Here is a 14,215-nt window from a genome sequence, read left to right as displayed (position 1 = left end):
TAGAGCTAACTTTTCATTTTCAAATATACTTAAGACTCCATATAGGAAAATAAAAAAAGTCTGCTTGATTCCAATCAAGTAGACCTCAGTAGAGCTATCCTGGTTTACATCATCTTAGTCTCTAACCTACTCATACACATCTTATGTGTTAAAAAAGTGTGCGTATTTTTAGAAGTGTAACTTGTTTGCTAAGAAAACACATGAAGTAAGTCTCTATCTTGCACAGGGTCAGCTCAAAAGACAAAGATGTGAAATTTGATTGCCTATTGTACTTTGTATCCAATGCTGAAAAACCTTGTAATAATCACAAGTGTTTAATGAACTCAAATTTCCTCTTGAATATTTAGTCCCAGGTGCTGTATCAGATTTACAACTAGCAGAAGTGGAAGCCACATATATAAAAATTATTTGGAGGAAGCCACAGCAACCAAATGGAATCATTACCCAGTACAGAGTTAAAGTACACATGCAGGAAACGCTCGTCACTCTGGAAAACACTATTCTTGGAGATAAAAATAAGGTATTATTTTATTCTTTTTTAATATGGATTTTATGTTAGAATAAATTTGCTCTCTGCCTTAGCTGACATTTACAGAAAGTGGAACTAGCTCCCACAGATGAGTTGTCAATGTTTTTAAAAGCCAGCTTCCTCAGACCACTCTCTTTCTCTGACTGGCTTTCAAAAAAGATTCCAATAACGCTGTTTCCACAACACAATAAAATAAATCATTCTGACAGAATTATCCAGCTGCTGAAGGCAGGAAGCCTCAGCCCACAGTCTTGTCCTTCTGAGTCCTTGAGTTCTTTGTGGCATAGGGTGGCCAGACTATTAAGAGTAAAGATTTGGGTACCTAGATTGATACACAGCTACTCAGTAAAACCTCTAGAAGATGTGGGTATGAACCCCGTGAATTCAGCAGAAGTGTACAAAGGATGGTTGAGTGCTCTACTAGCAAGGCTGACAGGCTAAGACTTTCTGCCTCCTTTTATGCTTAACTCCATGTTGTGGTTGCATGCTGAGGATATCTGTGCACATCTATGGGATCATATCTCTTGGGGACCTATGCTGTCAATCAGTCTAGCTTCTGGATTTGGGGTGCTGATGTGCTTTACACGCTTAGAGGAGCAGCTCTGAATATGCAGCACAGAACTGCAGACCCCCAACAAACATTCAGCTCAGCACTGAATTATCTCTGAGGCAGGGCTTTTTGGTCTGAGTTTTGAAAACAGGTGCCCAAAGTCTGCACAATTCCTTATTTTTTCAGACAGTGATGTCTTTCACTGGATCTGAATTGGAATCTAAGTTTTTGATGTAGAGCTCAAGGAAGGCGTTCACTTTCAAGTTGAGCAATATACATTAAATAGAGCCCTGGAGTCAAATGTTAAATAAGGAGAAAGGGGAAAAAAAAGTAGGATAAGGATCCATTCATTAAGCCAGGCAGGCATCCTTGGAAAAGGAAAGTATATTACTCTATAATTAAAGATTGTATCATAGTCCGGACGCAAAACATTTAAATAGTCTGCACAAAAATGTTTTAGTTATGGAATTTCCTAATTTTTGAGTTCTTAGTGCAGTATCATTGCTGCTTTATTATAATTTATTGAATGTAATTTTCTAATTAAAACCCAAAGCAAATCATAAAACACTTTGCTTTATCTAGAACTGCATTGATCACAGCTTAGAGCAGCTACAGGACTTGAACTGTCACACCCACAGTGCTAATGGTACTCAATAACCAGTTGAGTTACAACACCAAAAGCTGTTGTGTTATATGTGGAAAATCCTCATAAGCAAAAAGTATTTCCATGTGGCCTACTGTTTTGCTATAAAATGCTGGTGAAGATGAGTCATATACAGTTTTTACCTCTCGGTACTTAGGTGAGATTGATGCTCTATCTGTGCCTGTGGCTAATGTACCTCATGTTAAAGGAGTAAAAAAGGGCTTTGCCCTTTCTCTGCCCAGAGTCCATAGGGAAAGAACTAAAGTGTATTAGTTACATCACTGTTAAAGCATCTCTTTCTGGCAATGAGATGGGCCATATGTGTGAGTGGGGAGTGTTCCAGATGACAGCAGAACAATTCAGAGATACTCGTGTCCTGGATTTAGTCCCAGATTTTGAAGGGGCATGAAGATCTGGTGTTAACACACCATTTTGTACCTATGCTCTAGCCTCTCTCTCTCTTCTGCTTTTGTTTCTCCTCTCTTTGTTCTTCTTATATCTGCCGCCATCCCTTTCCAATTGACTGGATTTGTTCTTTTCGTCTTCTGTCCTACAGGCCCCTCTATCACTTGCCTCCCTTTTACTTTCCTTTTTCACATATATACACCCTTATCTTTCTCTCCCCTTTATTTCATTAGCTTCTGGTTTTCTCTCTCTCCTCTTATTCCCTCTCAGAGATCTAGTCAGCCTGCTAATTCTTTCCTTGAGGGACTGGAATGGCATTCTGAAATCCTGTTGTTTTCCGTGAAATCCTCTTGTTTTCCATGCCTGCTCTGCCTTCTTTCAGGATATATTTAGTACAAATAAAATCTCCCAAGTTCAATATAGCTCCAAAGATATAGCTTTAAAATGAAAGGCCTTACTCTAAAATTGCCACCTTAATATAAAACATGTATTTGGAGAAAAAAATTTAAATGGTGTTTTATTAAACAATAACCAGAATAAAATGTTGTAGGCTACTTGCAGCTGAACATTTTTATGACAAAGATTATATTTTTAAAATTATTCTAATGATCAATAATGTTTGTATGTCAACATTTACATAGTATCTATGTGCATGCAGAAACATACACACATTACTTTTATATTAGATAGAAATTTAATTATATCATTTAGTGATGACTAGGTTTGTGATTTCTTTTTATATTTTTAATTCATAGTATCTGATTGATTCTTTGGAACCACATGCAATAAATGAAAATACCAAACCTTCTTCTCCCCTTTGGAATTCAGTGGAAGCAGACAATGATTTATATGAAGGTTCAGCTGAAATGTTTCCCAGTATCCAGACAGCTTCCCCAGTAGTATTTACAAGTGTATCTGGTGATAATTTGCCTGATATAAATGGAGCTGCAGAGCTGCATTCTGCTTTGGGTAAGATAATTTAGGGTATTTTTCTACCTGCTTCTTTGTTCTGAAGGACCCCCATCACTGTCCCAGATATGATCTTTAGCACATAGTTCAAGCAAATTATAAATGGGTCGTTTGCTGGAGTCACATTTTTTTACTACCAAATAACCTTCTGAAGCAAATGGGAATGCCACACAGGCAGGAACTAGCCCCTTGTCACCCAGCTGACCTTCTTCCTAGTGAAAGGAGCACCCGAAAGCCATCAGCCAAGCTGCATAGACAATCAGTTATTACAGTTGCCAAAGCAGGTGTGATTGTCAGGGATTAACATATCTCCAAGCCCTTCAGAGACCTTGATTTCTCTAAGCCTTTTGACTAATAGGTTTTCAAATGTCAGTGAAGGTAAATAGGTCAAAAAGTTACAACTTTGCTGTATGGGTTACAAACAGGTGGAGATGACCCCATGACATGGTGATGTCATTAGTGAGTACACTTGTTCTGTATTATCAATGGACCACTGTTTCTTTACCAAGTATGGATATTTACAAATCATCAAGCAGCCCTCAGCTGACAGGCAGGGATTTCAAATATCTCTCTAAATTTTGATAGTGTTTTGAAGAGTGGGGAGAAAATAAAGGTTTTATATTTTTTTCAAATTATTTAATTAAGTCACTGAATTCATCTATATGCACCAGTATCTAAAACCAGAATTGAATCCATTATTTTAAACAACAATGGATATTTTCTGTGCTATGTTAATCCTGAAGAATCTTCTTTGTCATACACAGGAAATGTACAGTGTGTTCAATGTAAATCTTCTTTTTATGGCCTCATTCAGTTTGAGGTATTGGTTTGCTAAAAGATGTCTCTGTTGCCGAAAATTTATTTTTGCCAGTGTCTGTTGTGATCTACCATACAAGTATTATTTTATAGGAGTGATTATACTATTTAAAGCTGTTGATAGCCAAATTTTCGACAGGGTCTGCTGATTTTTCAATGCCTTCCTCTTAATGCCCTTCTCACTGAACTCTGAGCCTGATATTCAGGTATATGAAGCACCCACACCTTTACATGTTACTCTGACATAATTACTCCTTTATAGCAAATGATTTTGGCCTACACAGTTGAATTGTGGCTGACTTTGAATCTTATTGTGAGTGTACCAGAATCTCTTTGTGGGCATGCATGGCTTTATCATTCTAATGACCTCTTCTGCTAAAAATACCAGTGTGAAGGGATCTGTGAAGGCAGCCTTTCCAAGTATTGTTGTTCTAGCATCACTGGGACGGCAAGGAAGAAGGAATCTATCTTTCTTAATTAAAAATACTTCAAACCTTTCAAAAGCTCCATCAGTCTAGGAGCCATTGTTCTGAAATCACTGGAGAGACTAGGCCTTATACAAAAGTACCTTCCTAGCCTCTAGGGGACTGATTACTCACAGAACCTCACAATTCTACTTGTTGCTCATTCATTCTTTCACCTAGGCTAATCTATCTATTGTACACATGAAAATGGACCAATAATATACTCTTCTTTAGGGAGTTAAGATGTGGAATGTAGACTTTTCTTTATATTTTTATAATTGACAGGAAAATTAATTCTTTTAGAATAAAGTAGTTCCAGGTTTCCATGCCAAAGTGAGTTTAGAATGCATAAGAAATAAAATTATCAGTAAGTAGCTATTCCTCTCTATTTACTCACAGATAATGAATATAACATTGATATTTTGGCTGAAGAACTGTCCTATATTATAAAGGGCCTCACACCTTTCACAGATTACACAATTAGTGTGTCTGCTTTCACGGCTGTTGGAGAGGGACCACCAGCAGTTCTTACAGCCAGGACACAGGAGCAAGGTAAATTGTAACTCTGGTATTATCATAGTTAACATACATGACATATTTCACTGAATGTTTGACTTTTTTAGTTACTTATTTACTTACTGTTATGTTTTTATGTTTTTGTTTAAGTCCCAAGCTCAGTACGAAATATATCTTACAAAAATATTAGCTCCTCCTCTGTCTTGCTGTATTGGGATCCTCCAGCAAATCCCAATGGGAAAATCATTCATTACACTGTTTATGCAATGGAACTGGATACAAAAAGAGCATTTCATGAAACTACTTCAAACAACAGCTTACTTATGACAGGTACAGTGTCATTTGATTAAAATAATATAAAAATTTTATCTTGCAAGTACATTTTACAAACTTTTTTTCCCCAATTTAATGTAATGTAGTCATTTGAAATGTATGTGGATCAAATCTCATGCAATCACACATGTCCACACACACACAACAAAACTGCATGTAAAAACAAGGTTAGGACACTACCCAGACTTGTCTTCTGTGGAGGAACATGCAGGGTATGTGAGATGGGAGAAGAAGGCTGGTTAAGATAAACAGTAATTTTTGAAATGGTACAAGCAGTAATTTGTGAAGGGGATTTCTCCTTGGATTATTTGCCTCAGTTTCCTGTGTCCCCATAGGAAAATATTCCTAAATTGTCTAGCCTTTTTCAGATTTTAATGTTTGGTTTTCTTTATTGTTTTCACAATATTTGTCTAATATTAATAGCAATTTTCTTATTTTAAGGCTGTATTTTTTATAGTAATAGAAGCAAACACATTCCTAATGGAGTTTCACTTATTAATTGATGTTAATTAGAATAATGCATACAGAGTAAACCCCCATATTTGGATGTTCATGTATGCATCCTTTGACGTGCTTGACAAATTCTTCAAGCTATTTGCAGGGTTGAAGCCAGTTGACTTACTTCAAAATCTGCTGCATTAACTGCATGCCTATTTGACTGTCACCAAAGAAATGGTACTGTACATATTCTTTTAGGGGACAAAGGTGTATTAAAAAACTCTCAGGACAGTATCCATTACTATATTTTTATAAGTGGCTATGACAAAAGAAGTCAACAGTCTTGTTTGCGAAGTTAAGAGTAATGATTTTTTTAAATTAATCTTTTCAGGTTTAAGAAAGTACACGAATTATAAAATGAGAGTCACAGCCTCTACTGCAGTTGGAGAAAGTGCTTTGTCTGAAGAGAATGATGTTTTTGTGCGAACCCCTGAGGATGGTAATACGTTGTTTGCAGTGATGATTTATTTTCTGTACTGAACTTTGTGTTTGTTCAAAAAGAAGATTGTCACATACAAAAAGGGGGAACAAAGTGTATAAATAAAACCAATGTTGAAATTATCAGTCTTCTATCAGTCAGTGACTTCATTCAGTCCATTTTTAGCTAAGTGCTAAAAAAGTAATAATGAAAGCCATGGCATGACCCACAATCAACTGATTTCAAATGTGATAGACATATGTAAGGAAAGCTGCAGAGCTGAGGCTCCTTCTCTCAAAACAATATGTCCCTAGCACCCATCTAAATCATAATCTTTGTGACTCCATTTAAAATTATTTTTCTTTTTGTTATCATGTGTAAATTAGTTAGGTTTTGAAGCATATGGACATTTCAACAATTCAAAGGCCATATTTCTATTTGTAGGCAAAGATGCTGATTAAGTAAAGATTTTTTAGTGCTGAATATAATAAGCAGTTGCTTTCGTATAGGTTTTATTAATTTTAAGACTGATCAATAATTTTAATGTCAGGGATAATACTACATTATGAAGATTTCTGAATTCTACTTTCTTGTAAGGCAGTTTCAACCCATGAAGGCATTAGGGCAAGAGCTGGAGTTGTAATTGGCTTCTGCAAAGAAAATACGGGAATTTGATTTCCAGACCAGAGCCATGAATATTAGTCTTTTCTTGTTTGTATCAAGTTTGTATTTTCACTGGTTTCAGCAAGTTATTTCCAGGTTTACTGATGTAATACAGGGGGTGATGGCCCAATCATCATTTATCTCTCTCGTTTTTCAAATGTATTACAATACAAGAAAAATAAATGAGTGTCAATATAGGAGAGAAAAGGACTACAGGATTAAAAATCATGGGTATTTATGAAGCTTAGGTGATTTGAATAACCACACAAAATTAAATGGTGAAACTTAAAATAGTTGCAAATCTTTTTAAAATTTACATTCTTCTTTGATGTTAGTTTTTTTACTGGGGAAAGGCATATCACAAGAACAGAAAATCACTAATATAAATATTCTTTCCTCTGAAAGCTTACAATCCCTTGCCTGTGAGTGTTAAAGAAATTTTTCAGAGTAGAGTTCCTCTGTTCAGAGCCAACAGCCAACTGTTCATTCATTCATAAAAGAGCCATGCAAGGCTTGAGGAAACTAGTGAGAAACCCACCAAGAATTCTTGCCTTTATATAAGGCTATGCATAATTGTTTATCTTCTCCCTCTTGTTGTTTAGCTTTCCTGAAGTAATTCAGACTGAGATTCATCTCTCCTAATTTTAGCCAACCCAGGAACAGAAATTTGCTTGAATTTGAAAAGAGAGATAGCTCCAAATAAAAGATTCACTACAACTGTCTTAGATAACTTGCATTAGGATGGAAGAAACTAGGCTGTTGCATTTAAATATTTTACCATGCCAGATAAATGGCAAAATGTATTTCAATTAAAAATTAAGCTTCTTCACATGGGAAATATCCATGTGGGTAGACTTGTCATCCAGAGAGCAGTGATCTGTTGCAGCTAACACTTTCATGTGCTCAGAAATCAGGAAAGAAAGTGATATGTGAGACCTTCTAGGAAAAAAATTCATGACGAATTCTGAAATATCTGCAAATGGGTATTTGTACACAAAATGAATCCTGTGATCCTGAGTATGTAGTATATTTTTATCTTGATTTTGCAGATTGTTTCAGGGGTGAAGTGGTGAAGCTTTCATAAGAATCAAAGCTGACATTCAGAGCTGATTTTATTCATAAGTGCAGCCCACTCACTCCTTCGACCTTTCCATGCCTTAGCAGCTCACTGGAGTCACATGAACTCATACATTGCCAGTAGATTTAGCCACACACCACCCTGGAGCTGGGCTCGCTTTGTGCATGACCTTCACACCAGAGTATACAAGATTTACACTGGGTTCACTAAAGGGAATTTAGTTACTGTGCATACAGTCTCTTTCTTATTTCAATAGTTGATTCAGTGAAGTATACTAAGGGCGGTTATTTACATAGAAAGCAGTAAGAGGACATTAATCCAAATTTGAAGAACTGAATATGAGGAAGACAGTGAGAGGACTTGAAGGATCAGTCTGCATGAGACTGGTAGAGAGAAGAAAGTTTTTTCTTTATAACTGCAGTTTCAGATAGATTTAGAAGAAATTCCAGAAAAGCTTAAGGGTCATAAGGCAAAAAAAAAAGCATAGTTTTATGAGAGGAAAAGAGACATACTGTAGTGGTTTAGGTTCACCAATCCAAGTGAACATATGAAACACATACCAAAATTAACTGAGGTAGAAAGTGGTAAGGCTTTGAGAAAGAGAATGAGAAAATGAGTGTAGCCCTTTTGGTACAATGAGGATCCAACGCCAGTATCCAATAGGCTTATGATCTCAGTTATGTATTCAATTATTTGAAAAGGTTTTTTTTTCTGATTTCTGTGTTGCAGAACCAGACTCCCCACCTCAAAACTTAGAATTAATAAATGTAACTGCAACAGAAATAAATCTGAGATGGTTACCACCTGAGCAGCCTAATGGTCTCATAACTCACTATGAAGTTCTGTACAGTGATTCCAGTGATTTTTTAATGAAAAATGCCTCATCTACAAGTATATCACTAAGTGAAATGAAGCCATATACTCTCTACAACATCTCAGTAAGGGCATTCACCAGACTTGGCTATGGGAATCAGTCATCTTTTCCACTTCTGGTCAGAACTTCTGAAACTGGTGTGTATTTTTCAAAAAATGAAAATTTTTGACAAGAAGTTGCTTTATGATAGCTTTTGATGGCCAAGAGATAAGTTTTAATAATTTTAAAAGTATTTGATTTCTTTGCAAGGCAGTGAGTTTGAATTCTGTTCTTTTTTATGTACAAAGAGTAAAGATGATTTCTATCAATTTTTTTTTTTAATGACCTTGTTGGTACTGTGTGTGTTTGAGTGTTTTTGATTTTCAAATTCAGCCTCTTTTAAAATGTATTTCATAAAAAAAATGGGATTCAAATCCAAATGTTTACAACATTGTTCACTGAAATCGGTTTACAAGAATTTTTTCCAAATCAATGAAACTGACTGAAATCTGTATTTTTTTCTTCTAGTTCCTGATTCTGCACCAGAAAACATAACCTATAGAAACATCTCATCAATGGAAATTGAATTATCATTTTTTCCACCATCCATTCCCAATGGAATCATACAGACCTACACAATATATCTCACGAGGACTAATGGGACTGAAGAAAGAGTTATAAACACTACTCTTCTGACACTACGTATTGCAGGCCAGTATTTAATGATCTGGAACTTATGGTAACTGTGAGTTTTTCTGAGAAGTGTGCAACAGACAGACAGAGATATATTAGTTCATTGGTTGGACCTGATCCTTTCTGCCCTTACAGAAAGTTTTTTTGCTCCTCGTCCTGAGAAATAACTTGTGTCTTGTCATACCGTGGTGAAATGGGCATTGAGTGGTATAGAGCCTAACATATATCTCACTATTTAAAGATGTTTAAAGTACAAGGAACTACAATAGACTTATCATTGTAACAGACTTATCATTGTAACAAAGTAAATCCTCCAGGCACTCGTATCTTTCTGATCTTATTCTAGATAAAAAACTTCCTTTTCCACTCATCTTTGCATCTTTTCCTAAGTTCTGTCATTATTGCTGAGGCATGGCACAGCAATTAGTGCTGGGAACTCAGTACCTCCACTGCTACACTTTCAGAGTGCAGCCAAGGATAAATTGCAAAGCATTCTAGGAATATGAAGTATAAGGTGGTAATTAGGGCTTTGCCCCTTTTGCAAAGTATTTTGTGTTCCAAGCTTTCCTAATGCTTATTTCAGTCTCTAATGACACAGATCAGTGTGACAGGCTTATTCAGTACTTCAAAAATACTTAAAGTCCATTAAAATGAAATGAATGAATTTGTCCCATTGAATGGTTGTTTTATTGATTTTTTTTTTGTTGTTGTTTTTGTTTAGATTTAAATAAATATACAGAATATACTGTAGAAGTGTCTGCTAGTACCGCAGTGGGGGAGGGCATCCGTAGTTCACCTCTGCATATACTAACTGATGAAGATGGTAAGTCAAAACAGAAGTTTAAGTGCTACATTTTCTACCTGCATTCTTAATTTACTTTTACACTTGATGTCAGATATTTTTGATTTTTATGCACTTTTGTTGACAGTTATGTCTCTCCATTTCTATTTGTATATATGCATGTACACACAAATGATTTATCTATCTATTCATTTATCTAACAATATATTAATCAGTACAAGCTATATGAAATTTTGTAATTGCTGTGCATGGACTTTTGATCTTACCAATATCTTACGACTCTGAAGAATCTTAATTTACTCATATTATTTTAATCTAATACATGACATTGTAGAATTAAATATTGTATTTGGTTTTTCAGTCGTGTGAGAGCTCAGGAAAGAGAAAACCACAAAAAGGAAGTTTGAATGGTCCAGGGACATTTCTGTGGGGTTTCTTGCAGGGAGATTTTTGTATTATTCTAAACAGATGAATGTACAGGTACATGTAGATAGATATGAAACGATTAATATTATGAAAATGCCCGAAGTAGCATGGACTTCCAAAATTAGCTGGAACATGTGCAGGCTGAGGGTAGAACACAGTTGTTTTGCAACCCCTGCTACTTTTCACAATAGGTCATGAACCAGCAGAGGAATTTTAGATTTTACTTGTACTTTCAGTACACAATGTTGTTTGCAAAGTTATCATTGGTGACCTCTCTAGATTCTGCAGAGGGATCCTGAAAACAATTCATAGCAAGAATCTTAATTTAGGTGCTGTGAGTCATATTTTGGAAAAGGCTGTGTCTGTTCCTCTCCTTTGCTTCAGGAGGAAATCTCTGGGAACCTGTCTAAAGCAGCATTGACAGAAGTAACCCACCAGCCATACTGTCAGTAAAAAAAACTTTGGTCAAGGGTTAAGTTGCTGGAGCAGACTGAAAAGAGCTAGATTGGATAAATCCATTTTTTTAACAGGGTATTTTTACTTAGAGCAATATAATTTCTATTCTTTAGCAAAAACCAGAAAATTCTCAGAATAAGGATTATAGAATGAACTAGACATGTCAAAAAGACGGCATTCACCATTTTATTGTATGGCCACTGAGGATAAGGTAACAAGTAAAACACAAAATACAGCTGTCAACATTTTTTAACAGTAAATACACTCACTGAATCCATTGTGTATTCATGAAAAATATAAAATTGTTTTTTCTATAATATAAAGACTGATAAAACCTTTATGCCAACTTTCAAGATAGTGAAAGGAACAAGAAGTGAAAAACAACAATATTTATAATACACCACATGTTCCGTATTCACAGGAACACAGTGTTCCAAGGTTCAGACCAAATGTTTCATAGATTTGCTAATAGTTATGCTCATATTCTCAATTTTCATGCATGACTACAGCTATGACCTGAATTTTTAGTGCATGATGCTCTTTGGTTTAATTTGAGAAAAACAAATGTAATTCTAATATTACTTCATAGTGATACATAGGTCCATGAATCAACGTGCAGACAAAGATACATTTCTCAATAACATGCTGATAATAAAGCAGTATCATTTATGCACACATTAGTTATTTTTCTTCAGTAAAATTAATCAGGACCTTAGAACAAAATCAAACGTGGTCTAGCATTTTCATTTATTTACAATGTTTCCCTACAGAGTCGGGATATGGTCTCATTTAGGGACCATCTTAAAACAAATTTTAAGGATCTCGGTGAATGGCTATCTTTTCATTTGCCCTTGTGACATGTTAAGTGTATGAATGTGGTCCTTATTTGATGGAGTGGATAGATTTTACTGCTGTAGTATCCCACAATTCTATCATCTCTCAGTGGCATGCTTATCCACTTTTCCACCTTTTGCCACTTTGTGTAATTCTTTACAGCACCTTTTTTTCTCAGGGGAACTATTATGCTGTATTTTACATGTGTTCATGTCTATAAAACTCTTGCTTTTATTAGAAGGGAAAAAAAATTACAGCAATGTACTTGGGCAGTAGGTGAATCACTGTGACCTAGCCATTGCTCTGTTTTCTCATGAAGCACTTTTTCCATTGAATCACAGAAACAGATGTTCTAACACCACCATGCAAAATCTTCTTTTATCATCTGTCAGAAAAAGGAAAAGAAGCTGTGCCTTAACATTAGCTGATGGATACTGTACCAGTATGGTACAAGGTTAACTTCCTATCACAAATAATTCAAAGCCAATTTAAAGATGCTGCTTCTCCGACTGATCTGAGCTCTTTAACAAGATGTTGTGTCCTGTTCTCTCATTTTATAGCTCCAAGTTCTCCTCCACAAGCCCTCACTGTAAAACAGTTGTTGGGTGTCACTGTGAAATTGTCATGGAAACCTCCGCTGGAGCCAAATGGAATTATCCTCTATTACACAGTTTATGTCTGGTAAGATTTTTCTGGAAGTAGTTCTGAGGATAAATGTTAATCTGTAACCTATCAGGAATGTTAGGTTTTTGTTACACAATATGTTGATTACATGTTTTGGGAGAACAAATACTCATCCAGCACTTAAAATACTGGACTTTTTTATATGCAAATGCCAAGTAGCCAAAAACCAGGGGAACAATTTCAACATTTTGTAAGCCTTTTCAACATTTTTTTCAAAGGTTATGCTATAGTAAGTGAATTCAGATTTATACTAGAGCATGGTGCCTACTTTCATTATATTCTGATTAGGTCTGCTGCAAGGCAGGGCACAAACCCATGCTGAATTGTCAAGGAGATTTGAAATAGGCTTAAAATAGAGAAGAATTGTCTCCCTTCATAGACAGCCTCTAGGAGACATATTCACAGTTTTCATATGTGCTAGTAATTATGTCTACTGTTGTATTTTGTGTTTATTACGTTCATAGCAAACAAGGATTTTCAATAAACACTTTTCATTTATTATTTTCTAGTTTTTTCTATCTAGACTTTTTTTTATTTTTTTTTTCCCCCTTATAATCTCCTGTGATATTTTCTCACCTATACAAAAGATTTTTGTCACTTTAAAACTTGCAGCTTCTGTCCTACTCCTTGCTGGTCCAACGATGTGGCATCTCTTTAAAGATCTGTAACTTCTACTGGGAGTGAAAACATTTTTTATTCATCACTTTTCATATATTGCATTTATGCTTTACCATTTTATTGCCACTACTAAGGTGCAGAAAGCAAGTACTAAAGTGCATGTTATAAGATGTGAACCAGATGTGAAAATCCTTAGTTGTTATGGGCATACTACTCTTGAGCTTATATTATTTTATTGTTATTTGACAGTTTTGGGGTAGTGTTTGGCCTCGGTTACTACTGATTTTTATTTTTTTTTGTAAATTATAATTTCTAGTTAAGTTGATGATAAAGTGAAGAGGAGCAAGCTCTTCTTTCCAGAAAAGTCAAATTTGTCTTCTCTTGTTAGTTCTAGTCTACTGGGAATGTCTGTTCTCTTTAAAATAATGATGGTCCCAAGCTAGGGAAGAGTTTCTTCATGATAAGGACTACGGTTTTGATGCATGCTGTGTTCAGAGACTTGAGGTCATGCAACTTTTCATCCTTATATTCCCTTATAACTTACTGCTTTTGTTTCTGTAAAAAAGATTTAGCCAGAATTATTTATAAAGAATTTCTTAAATTACCTATCTTTCTAAATATTGCAGTTAAGCAACCACACAACTTCTTGCTGTAAGCCTTGCCCCACGTTCTTTCTGCTCTGTCTTGTCTGTCCTTACTGTGCCATACCTAAATTTAGAGAGGTTTTAGGTATCATGTTAAGGCAAGGACACTGGAGAAAAACTCCCTTTGCCTTCAAAGGGGTCATAACTTCACTCCTTCCTTGGCATGAAGGCAGGGGTGTGGAGGAAGGAGAGCAATTTTAAGTATTTAAAAGAGTTGTCTATACAGTTTCATCAAATACATTGCAGAGGGAGATTTGACAAGGCAAATTGCTGTGCCATGTAATTGCTGATCTTGGGAGGTATTCAATGTATTTTGGAGGAGA

General features: G+C 35.5%; 1 protein-coding gene across 1 annotated transcript in view; it reads left to right on the top strand.

Moving 5' to 3' along the window:
- PTPRQ (protein tyrosine phosphatase receptor type Q) overlaps window positions 1–14,215 on the top strand; it is a 100,373-nt gene that overhangs the window by 11,316 nt on the left and 74,842 nt on the right. The window contains exons 9-17 of the mRNA XM_058863363.1: window positions 348–520; window positions 2,883–3,096; window positions 4,752–4,928; window positions 5,043–5,222; window positions 6,055–6,162; window positions 8,612–8,893; window positions 9,264–9,446; window positions 10,150–10,251; window positions 12,507–12,627. Coding sequence (XP_058719346.1) covers window positions 348–520; window positions 2,883–3,096; window positions 4,752–4,928; window positions 5,043–5,222; window positions 6,055–6,162; window positions 8,612–8,893; window positions 9,264–9,446; window positions 10,150–10,251; window positions 12,507–12,627 — 1,540 coding nt within the window. The remainder of the gene's footprint in view (window positions 1–347; window positions 521–2,882; window positions 3,097–4,751; window positions 4,929–5,042; window positions 5,223–6,054; window positions 6,163–8,611; window positions 8,894–9,263; window positions 9,447–10,149; window positions 10,252–12,506; window positions 12,628–14,215) is intronic.

The sequence above is a fragment of the Poecile atricapillus genome, chromosome W (genome assembly GCF_030490865.1).
Source record: "Poecile atricapillus isolate bPoeAtr1 chromosome W, bPoeAtr1.hap1, whole genome shotgun sequence".
NCBI classification, from domain to species: Eukaryota; Metazoa; Chordata; class Aves; order Passeriformes; family Paridae; genus Poecile; species Poecile atricapillus.
This window is presented reverse-complemented; position numbering and strand designations above follow the sequence as displayed.